General features: G+C 41.8%; 1 protein-coding gene across 1 annotated transcript; it reads left to right on the top strand.

The window, feature by feature from the left end:
• Window positions 1–200: 200 nt before the first annotated feature.
• Window positions 201–10,497, top strand: PTGER4 (prostaglandin E receptor 4). Its single transcript, XM_054283459.1, has 2 exons — window positions 201–1,108; window positions 8,373–10,497. The coding sequence occupies exons 1-2, from the start codon at window positions 275–277 to the stop codon at window positions 8,964–8,966; spliced, it is 1,428 nt and encodes a 475-aa protein (XP_054139434.1). The 5' UTR covers window positions 201–274; the 3' UTR covers window positions 8,967–10,497.
• The last annotated feature ends 569 nt before the right edge of the window (window positions 10,498–11,066 follow it).

Below are 11,066 nucleotides of genomic sequence, written 5' to 3'. Positions count from 1 at the left end.
GCGCTGCGGCAGGAAGAGGCAGCCCCGGCTCCCTCGGCTGCGGTCGGTGGTTGACGGACGGCACCCCGGTTCGAACTCATTTTAGGACCTTTTTTTTTCTTTCTTTCTTTACCTGAAACAAACCACTTTTTCTTTTTTTTTTTTCTTTAATAACTTCTCGCGCATTTGAATTTTTGCTTTCCCACTATACAACCCTCTCCCGTGCCTTTCTCGGCTTCTCCTTTTCGGACCCGATCTTGCCGTCTCTCAGCTCGCCAGCTGCAGCGTGAGCATCATGTCATTCGACCCCACCACCACCATGTCACCTACGAACGGCTCCGCCAACGAGACCGCCAGCGGGGCCGAAGGCGGGAAGCCCCCCACTATCCCCACTGTCATGTTCATCTTCGGCGTGGTGGGCAACCTCATAGCCATCGTGGTGCTCTGCAAGTCCAGGAAGGAGCAGAAGGAGACCACTTTCTACACGCTGGTCTGCGGACTGGCAGTCACAGATCTCTTGGGGACCTGCCTGGTGAGTCCGGTCACAATTGCCACTTACCTGCAGAACCGATGGCCAGGAGGAGAGGCATTGTGTGAGTACAGCTCCTTCATCCTTCTCTTCTTTGGTCTCTCTGGCCTCAGCATTATCTGTGCCATGTCTATAGAGAGGTACCTGGCCATCAACCATGCCTATTTCTACAACCATTACGTAGACAAGAAGCTGGCAGGGCTCACACTCTTTGCCATCTACGCTTCCAACGTGCTGTTCTGCGCCCTGCCCAGCATGGGGCTCGGCAGATCTCGTTTGCAGTACCCTTGCACTTGGTGTTTCATAGACTGGCGAACAAACGTGTCCACCCATGCAGCATATTCCTACATGTACGCGGGCTTCAGCTCCTTCCTGATCATGGTGACTGTGATCTGCAACATCCTGGTGTGCGTGGCCCTCATTCGCATGCACCGCCAGTTCATGCGACGCACGTCCTTGGGGACAGACACCACCTCCAGCCGCTTATCTGACTTTCGCAGGCGCCGGAGCTTCCGTCGGATGGCTGGAGCAGAAATCCAGATGGTTATTCTGCTCATTGCCACTTCCCTGGTCGTGGTCATCTGCTCCATTCCTCTGGTGGTGAGTAACATCATGCAACCCTTCTTCTGTTCCATCACCCTTACTTCAGAATATTTTCTTCTCCTAGTCTGTGTTTGTCAAACAGATTCTTGTTGGATTAGGTGCTTATTTGTGGCACCTACAGTTGGTGTCACAAATTGTTACAATAACTCAATGGCTGCTAGCATACATGCGTGGTATGAGAAAGTTGAGTAGGTTTACATTTACACAAAAAGAAACCTGCTTATCCCAAGACCTGGAGTCCTTTACCTTTTACTTGATTAAAATAGAGTGCCAAAAATCTCAATAATCGTTTCACTGTTTAACTGGAATCCACATAGTAAAACCCTGAGTGCTAATGACACTTTAAAGTTCACCTGCAAAATTAATTTGTGATAAGTGAGGCTTGGGGCTGGCCTGGCTGTTCAGTGTGCTTTTAAAATGTGCATGCTGTTGCTCTAGGGTGCAAGAGTCCCTGATGTGCAGAAGGAGGACAGAGTTGTGTTCACTTGGCACGAGCAACATACAGAGCTTTTCACAACCAAAACCTAAGCTAAACTTCCACTCCTCGGGGATTCCTGCCCATCTCTGTGGTAGATCCCACAGGCATCCTTTCAGGAGTTCCCCGCACAGTGGGAGGAGTGAACTCAGTGGAACCACCTGTCGGTGTGTTGCTCACTGAAATGAGTGTTGGAGGAATCTGGCCCCCATAAGCCTTGAGATCACGCTGAAATGTCAGACGACATTACAACTAACTGTGTACTCATTTTCTGAAAAGGCTGATACAATAGTGTTATTAAATTAAACACACAGGATCCACTTTTTTCTATTCTTCCACCTTATCTTCAGGAAAGACAAAAAACTCAAATCCACCAGCTAAAGGCAGAGCTCTTACTTGCCAATAGCCATCATAAAGCTTCTAAAAAATCCTGTCCTACTCTGGCTCAGAGACATTAAACAAATAGTTGGCTTGCCTTATTTGCCATCTTACAAAACACAGTGTAGGGACTAAAGCAGTGGCTGTCAGACAGAAGGTGTTTTTAGAAGGACTTTTTTAAGGAGGTTTCTTGTCAGTAGGGTGATTCCTCTGTCATAGAGAGGGGGTGCCATTTATGTCAAATAGAGCTGGCCAGCTGGAGATGCAAAACAGTGAATATCACTGTGAGGAAGTTTGGAGAAGGGCATGTGAACAGGACTCGGTGTCAGCGAGTCTGTGCCCCTGCTCAGAGGAGCTGTAATGACAAGGGTTGGTCAGAGCTGCCACATTGCTGACAAACAGGAGCCAGTGCAGTGTGCTGTGCTGCAGCACCAGGGTCCCGGCCGTTGCCAGAGGCCATCTCCTCTCCTTCGGCCTTGTCACTTGTGTGTGGCTAGGTGTGACCGAGCATGGTGCCGTGTGTTCCTTGCCTGACATCCAGAGGAGGTGGAGAGGTGCTGCCTGAGATGCACACAGGGTGTCCCCGGGAGGAGCACATGCCTTAGGCAGAGGAACTGTGCCAGCCTGCCCTGCAGTCCAGCTCCAGAAACGGCGGGGCTAAGCTGACTCGCGGCACCAGGATGTATCAGGTGGCCAAAACCCCGACAGTACTGCAGAGAAACAGTACTTAATTTGATTAATCTAGCATCAAAACAGCTACTTCACAAGAGAACAATATTGCATTTTTAAAAGAGGTGCTTGGTAAATACAGAGAATGAGTTCTCTGAATTAAATACATTGTCATGATGTGATGGACTTAAGCAGCTTCAGAAAACAAACTAAGCCTTATCCTGTAGCAAAGCAGCAAGAGAAGTGCTGAGAAGTCTGAATGTGAAATGCAAAATGAAATAATTTATATTCATTTGCACCTAGGCAGTCTTTTAAGTAATAATTTAGAAAAAAAAAAGGAGGGTGGGGCAGGAATCAAGAGGGAGGGTTTACCAGAGAGTGAACTGGATTGTTGAGAGTTAAAATTAATGAGCCTGGGTAGGGCAAAAGGTTTGTTATTTAAACAGTAGCTAGTGAAAAACTTGCATATAGCAGAAGTATGTGAAGGTGCCGGAGATAAAGTTGTATAGCTCTCCCAGACCTTGATTTCACTTCATACAAAGGCAGTGTTACCTTGGGAATGTTCACATAAGTTGGCTTTTACCTGGTAAAGCAGTATGTATTTTCTCTATCTAAAATGACGTAAGAAACTCATTTCATTTAGATGAATGACTAAAAATAAAAGGAAGCTTTTTCTAAAAAAAACAAACCCAAATAACCACATATATACACATCATCACAGTGTCCAGTGTGGTTAAATTTCCTCATTGTTAAGTAGCTTTTTTAAGTCTTTTGTCTCCCTCTGTGGGAATAAGCCACAGCCACTTGTGCTGCTTTGTGCCATGGTGAACTGCCAGGTATGCTGGTGTGTTAAGCCCTCAGGATGCACGGACACTGAGGTTAAAAATGGGGAAACTCAGAAAAGTGACACCTTTATAGTATAAATCCCTAGAAAGAGCCACTAGGCGAGGTAGGTAGATTACTAATACAGACTAATAGACTAATACGTACTAATGGACTTACATTTTCATGACTCGGAGGAGTTTTAAGGAGTCCTCAGGTCAGCCTGGCAGTCATCAAGAACCATAAAAGCGATGCCAGCATGATTCAGATACACAAAGCAGGCTCAGAGGGTGCTTTGTGACTTAGGTTTTTCTTTTGATGAGCTGACTTTGCGCTGATGATTTCAGCTCAATAAACCATCAAGTAAGTCAAAGAAAAGCAACTTCTGAAAGAGACACATAAACTTTTAACATTTTAGAACAAACACTTTCTAAGATAGTAAGATAGGAGATAGGGTCAATCTAACAGGAGTCACTTGTTATGGTTTGATAGAAAAAAATTTCAAGACCTGAAGTATTAAACAGCCCTGAAATAACTGAGTCAGAGATAACAGCAGATTTTAATAATGAGATGCTTCAGCATATGATTTCCACGTAGGGTAATTTAGAGTTTTAGTGATTATTCATAAAAACTGCAAAAGTTTAAAGTAACATGTGCTGTAACAAAATTATAGGGGGCTATGCAAAATGCTGAATGAACTTGAGAAGGCTGAATAAATATATCAAGTAAAAAAAGATGAATGAAAAATAGATTTGTGAGGGAAACTTTACATAAACTGGTGTGTTCTCAGTGTGCAGAAGGGGATGTGAAAGACATGAATCTGACAGTAGTTTAAAAATCAAGTAAGAAAAGCACGTAACTTATGTGCTGACTCGTGTCTTGACTCCACACAGCTTATGTAATCTCTTAAAATATTTTGAGCTTTTTAGAAGTTAGAATTGCATAGTGTAAAATGTAGGGAATAAGCTATATTATGAGGGATTTTGTCAAGAAGAGAGCAGAAAGTTTTATCTGGCCTTTCTGAAAACACCAGGCTGTTTCAAGAGTAAATAGGCACACACTACTCAAAGTCTGGAATTCATTCCAGCAGTCTGTCAAATACTCTTAAAATTTTTAAGTGTGTGATCTTCTTCTCATTCTGACCACTGAACATTGTTGTTGAGTTATGGTGATATGAAAAATAAAACATAATATTTCAGGGTGTACATCTTGTTGACTGCATTAAATGTTTAGGATTTTCTAACTTGATGTTTAATTGATCTAATTGGCTTGGCTTGGCTGGTTTCAACTTTTGAATATCAGGGACTGTCCATGACCAACTGCAAGGTGTCAGGCATGATTTTTTGGCAGCAGAGTAGTCACCAAGCAGACAGTAAAATCTTGAAGGGCAAAGGTTATTGGCTTGTGGAGCTGCAAAACTTGTTCCTGCTTACTATCTTATGTTTTTTTAATTTATCAAATCAGCATGTGGGGAGATTTTGAGGGCAGGTGGAAGCTGTGGAAACAATTACAAGTGTGACTGTAACTATAAAAGTCACTTTGTAATGCTTCATGGGATTAGGAATCATGACTTGCATCTGTAGTTAGTAAAAAGGAAAAGCGCAAACAGCACAAGGACTCTGATCCTACAAGTGCCTGTCTGGAGCATAAACTTGAGATACCTTCGAGCTGTGTAGTTCTTAATTGCAAATAAACTGCTATTACTCTTAAGATATATTGTCTGAATTCTACAGCTGCAAACTTAATATACAAACCCTCTTTTTTAGAGATCTGAATTGTTCTAGTTTGCTTCCTTTTTTAACTAGGATTTCAAATTGCACAAATCCAAGCATCAGATTAGACAATTTATTTAGCAGCGCATTCCACTTACTTGTCACTTGCTTAGAAAATGACAGGCAATATCTTTTATTGTGCTGCATCCTGCAGCAGAGGACTTGTAGCCAAAAGAGGGTACATCTCTTGCTGTAATTTTAAGTGATCCTTTACTAAATGTTGTTTCACCAGTAAGTAAAGAAGGATGAGACGTTCCTACACAGATAAATTTTTACTCTATTGTGACTAATGTAAGACAACAATAGGTCCTAACTGATAAATGCATATGACATTCTGGGGAATCCATTTTCTATGGAACTCTTCTGGGAAGTAGAAACAGTTTTGTACAATCAGAGTTTTCACTGACTAGGTCCACTCTGTGAATCGTTAACCTCCACATGCTGCTTAGCTGTCAAAAGGAAATACAGCTAGCAGAGATAGCATAAAAAAGCTGTCCTGTACCGTTAGCAATAATCCTTTTCAGCCATCCTTTTCAGCCAGAGAGTGAACATTGGGAGACATTTTCGTCTTTCCATAAAATCTGCCAGGTAGCAGAAAGAGGTGGAATAGGCACCTCAATTTCACGTGCTGCTTATCAAAAGAACAATCCGACTATTAAATCACTGATGTGTAACGATAGCTCTGAGTTTAAGAAAAAAAAATGTAAGCTAAGTCTCCAGGTTGAATTGAACTTTATATTTCTTCAGCTGTCTTCAAAGTGTGCCTTCTGGTTTTTGTGTGGTGTGAGTGGATTTGCTATACACATTAGGCATATACTCACGTATACATTATACATCTCTGCACATTATATATACACACACATATTGTACCTATGGACCCATACATTTTACATATCTACACTTTATACACATACACACACACATATTGCACATATACACATGCACATTATACGTGTCTACACTTTACACACATAAACACATACATATTAAACATGTGTACACACGCACCCCATACATATATTCACATTTTATGCATGTACACAAATGTTGTACAAAGACCCACACCCGCCGCGGGGCAGCCGCGCCATCTAGCGGTGTTGCCTGGGAGCAACAACTTATTTGTCAGTAATTTATTTAATAATCCTCTATTCACAGCATAAATAGGAAAAGCTGCTTACAGAACAAACAGTCAAAGTCTTAAATAACATAATAAAATTAAGATCTTATAAATAAAATTATAATTAAAATTAATAATGAAAAGTAAAATTTTTTTCTGAATGTAATTTATATTGTCTGAAATAGTTTAAAACAAAGTCAAATATTAAAAGAAGGAGGAGAGTTTTTTAACAAAATTTTTTTCAAAAGCCATAAAAATAGGTTAATCATGCATAGGAATACCCTTTGAAGCACCTGAAGGGCATGTTTGGCCTAACAGATCAATAAGAAAAAGAAATTAGTCAGAAAGACATCTGCAGCGTGATAAATCATTATAAAAGTAACTGTAGATAAAACTGGCATCACTATATTGCTTTATAAATTAAAGATTTTCCTATATCTTGAGTTCACTAGGTTACCCATAAACCTAGGGAAAAGTACTGAGAAAGGAAATACACTCAATCATCAGTTTGACAGTCTGTTTGAGAGAGACTGTAGGTGCAGGGCTTCCACAGAGGGACTCTGCATTATTCTAAGCATACCATTGATAGCTTTGGAGACTATCCCATCTCTGAATACTGACAAGGCTGAATGCCACCACATTGCCCTCCTGCAAGAAAATTTCTCAAGAATTGAGAAATTTTCCACCAGACTTGGATGACTTCACATGGAGGACTTGTAAAAAAAAATTACTTGTGAGAGCTGAGCTAATTTGGCTCATTTATTTAAATTCTTGCTTGCCTCCATGACTGTAACCTCATCACTAGGCAGGCCTTGATTCATTTCAGGAGCCAAGGATAAGATTCTAAAAACCTTGTAATTTTGCTACTAGATTTTTACTGTATCAGATACATATATAATTAAGGGATCTATTTTGACTAACCTGAAGGAGCCTGAAGAAAAGAGAATCTTCCATTATTAACTTTCCAGTGTCTTTCCTAAGCCTTTCTCTAACTGGACGCCGCTTAGGTCTTGCTAAAATGGAGAACAGCTATTTGAGACTAGTCAACACAACAAATTCCTGTGATGCCATTGTGGACTGTACCTTACAGCAGCATTTTTAAAAGTGGCTTCTTAACAAGGAGAGAGACAGCTGAAGAAAAACTAACAGAGTAAGCTGAAGAATACATTTCTATGTAGAAAACAGGGCCCTTCAGTTTTAAAATTTGTACATGATTAACTAGAATTGCTAATTAAATAGTCACTTCATACATCAACTTCAACTCTTAAACTCTTGACCATTTCATCAGTATTTTTGTAAGTAAAACCAAAATGCTGGCTGTATAGGAGAAAAGTGTACTCTAGTCCAGTGCTGAAATAATCTCATTATCTTGGCCAGTTAAAAATTTCCTAGCTGGGTGAGTTGTCTTTTTGGCGTTTTTTCCCTCCTTTTCCTTTTTTACGTTTCTATTTTTCTAAACCATGCTGCAGCAAGCAAACACTTGTGGTTATATAAACAGTTCCAGTAAGGACAGGTGACAGGAAAATACATTTCTAAACTTGGGAATCGACAACTCAGGACTTGCCTACAGAGTCTGGTGTACTTGGATTATCATGTGTGTTTCAGTTCATTTCTAAATGATTATTGTTAGAGGAACTGGTCAGGTCTCCCCAGTCACTTACCTCTTTGCAGGTTGCATGAGATTTGAGGTATACCAAGGAAGCAGGATACAGGTCTATGTCTTTGTTCCTGGGAAATTTTAAAGATGCCAGCCAAAATTTGGAGGTAATTAAATATGAGGTGAAGGAGAGAAAAAAAAGCCAGTCTTTTTCTACATGTAACGGCCATGTTACAATTTTCATCTGGTTTTATTTTGCTATTTCCATAGATGAATTCATGGTTGCCAATCTGAGATGCCTAACTTTGCCAGCCTGCTCTTCTGTTGTAGGTTACACCTGCGAATCTAGATCTCTGCTTTGAAGTGTAAGCTTTTCTATCCTGATGCAATTACATAATTTTGTCTTCCTTTCCCCCCTTCTCCTTGGGTAGGTCCGTGTCTTCGTGAACCAGCTGTACCAGCCGCAATCGGTGGAAGATATCAGGCAAAACCCTGACCTGCAGGCTATCCGCATTGCCTCGGTGAACCCCATTTTGGACCCGTGGATCTACATCCTCCTCCGCAAGACTGTGCTCAGCAAAGCCATCGAGAAGATCAAATGCCTCTTCTGCCGCATCGGGGGGGCTCGGAGGCAGCACTCGGGGGGCAACTTCAACTGCGTGGACGGGCGCAGGACCTCGTCGGCCGTGTCCAGCCAGTCGCCCTCGTTCATCTCCCGCGAGCTGAGGGAGATCAGCAGCACCTCGCAGACGCTGCTGTACCCCCCGGAGCTGAGCGAGAGCGGCACCGGGGGCCGTGCGCTGCTGCCGGGCCCCAGCGCCAGCTCGGCGCAGTCCGACACCACGTCCGTACGGACGCTGCGCAGCTCCGACACCTCGGACTCCTCACAGGGACACGACTCCGAGAGCGTCTGCCTGGTGAGCGAAGCCAGCTCTGGCGGCGGGGCCAGCTCTGCGCCCAAGAGTGGCCCTCTGCAGGTCACCTTCCCCACAGAGACATTGAATTTGTCAGAAAAGTGCATATAGATAGCCGTGACAGGCATCAACCCTGGGGATACTTCCTGGTACATTGGAAAAACTGGTGCAATAGATAGGTGTTCTGCCTATTCGTGGGAGGAGGGGTTCAGCTGTGCCTCAAAGGGCTATTTTTGTCTTGCTGTGTGATGGGTATGTTTCCTTTAGACTACTGAGGACTGTGTGGAACAGACATTGCACTTGGGCCCTCCATCGGAAATGGTACAAAGCAGGTCTGATGGGACTGGAAACATGTACTGCCTTGTCTTGTAGGACACAGGGGAGCTACTGTGCCTGTGGAAATAGAAAGACCCCATCACTTGCTTTTTTTTCTTTTTTTCTTTCCCTTTCCAAGTCTGGTAGAATTGTTATTGCTCCTTTCCCGTGGCTGCTCAGCTATCAAGAGTTTGCGCTTCTGGTACTAGAGCTGAATCTGAGGCAGCTGCTAGTTACTGGACACAGCTACTTTGAGAGCTGCCTGCAGTAGGATTTTAAAGTGTCTCACTAAAGCATGAAAATGTGAATTTTTATCATTGTATATATATCAGGATTGAAAATATTTAAAAGTGTATTCTTCTCTATGAGAAGGCTTGTTATGAATACAAGGTATATAGAAATGATTGCCAGCCTTCTCTTCCCTCAGTATTTCCTGCTGATAAGGCATTCTTAGCTTAGATTTGTTGTTCATGCTAGATTCACAGCTGATGAGATAATTCTTGAGCTGAGAATACATAAGCACTTTCTGAGTGAAATGGGAATATATGCCTTTCTAAGAGAGAAAAAGAAAACACATCCTTCCAGTTAAGAATATTAGTTTTCCATATATGTATATACTAAAAAAAATCCGATTTTATTTATGCTCTGAGAATGTTTTTCTGTGTAACACATGCGCGCCTGTCTGAGTACTTTGGCCCACAGTCTGCACACCTTAGGCACACACTTAACATTGCCCATCAGAGCGGTGCCTCTGCTGCCAGGGATACTCCTTACATGTAAAGTTAAGGACATATAGAAGTGCTTTCAATATCAGGGCCTGAAACTTTCAACTCCTGGTTAATAGTCTTAATATTCACTTTAGTTAAAGCATCACTGATGTAATAAAGGTATTTTTTCATAACATTTATCATTTTACTTTAAATAGTAAATAGAATTTTATGACTGTGTAATCTGATACTCCATCAAATAAGTGTATGAAACCATGGAAGCAGAATCTTCATTTAAAATATAGATTATATAGACCTATATCGCAGTCTTAAACACCTTGAAAAGCATTTGTTGCTAGAGTTTTGATGACAAACACATCACCAAAACCAGCTGTTAACCACTGACAAAAAGGAGTTTTGTGTTTTATGTTGTAAGGGTTAGATCTTGTTCCAGAAATACTGTGTATCAAAATAATTCTGTACAGATATTTGGGGGATGTTTTGTCAAATACAAAGCATGTTATGTTGCTTAAAGTGTTTTAGATGTGAATGCTACATTGTAATGAAAATCTTGAGCCTTATGTTGATATGTTTAAGTAGTTGTACCGACCAAAGCAACTTTGGGGATCACAATTAAATGGAAATGTTCTGCTTGATCTCAGATGTCTACATGAGTGCCATTCAGTGCCAACTCCTTGCCTTAACAAGCCTCCCATCTTGGAATGCTTTGCACTCAGCTACTGCCAAAACATACTTTGTCCTGCAAGTTTCCAAAACACCACAGCATGATCACCATCAGCAAGAAGCAGCTGTCTTCAAAACTATCCCCAAGTGCACTGACATAGAGCCACAAAAAATCTTTTTTTCAACAAAGACATTTCCCTTTGACAGGGGAGGAGTTGAGCTTGTTTGGCTTCATACATATAGAAACTGAAGTTAAATTTCTACACAAATATTTGCAGCAGCAGCAGCGGCCACTTTACACCAGTTAAGCTGGAGAACAGTATTGCCCAAGCTCCTACTGCAGCTACAGATTTGATACAGATCTACAGATAAAAGATCTGCCTGAATTCCTTGTAATTAAACCACCTCACTGTGGTCTGTTGCTTACTAGTGACCAACAAATAGCACAGACTCGCCATACTTCCTAAAGCAGGAAATAGCACCTGGCAGAGCAGGAAGGTGGGAC

This window comes from Melozone crissalis, unplaced genomic scaffold (assembly GCF_028551555.1).
Source record: "Melozone crissalis strain CALT ecotype California unplaced genomic scaffold, PUWL_Pcris_2 ptg000036l_1, whole genome shotgun sequence".
Lineage (NCBI taxonomy): Eukaryota > Metazoa > Chordata > Aves > Passeriformes > Passerellidae > Melozone > Melozone crissalis.
Note: the sequence above shows the minus strand (reverse complement) of the source record. Positions and strands in the feature narration are given on the sequence as shown.

What these genes read in the sequence shown, in the direction of transcription:
- PTGER4 (XM_054283459.1), top strand. Translation starts at nt 275, where the DNA reads ATGTCATTCGACCCCACCACCACCATGTCACCTACGAACGGCTCCGCC. An exon ending in TCTGCTCCATTCCTCTGGTG is followed by an intron (nt 1,109 to 8,372) that starts GTGAGTAACATC and finishes CTCCTTGGGTAG; the next exon opens with GTCCGTGTCTTCGTGAACCA.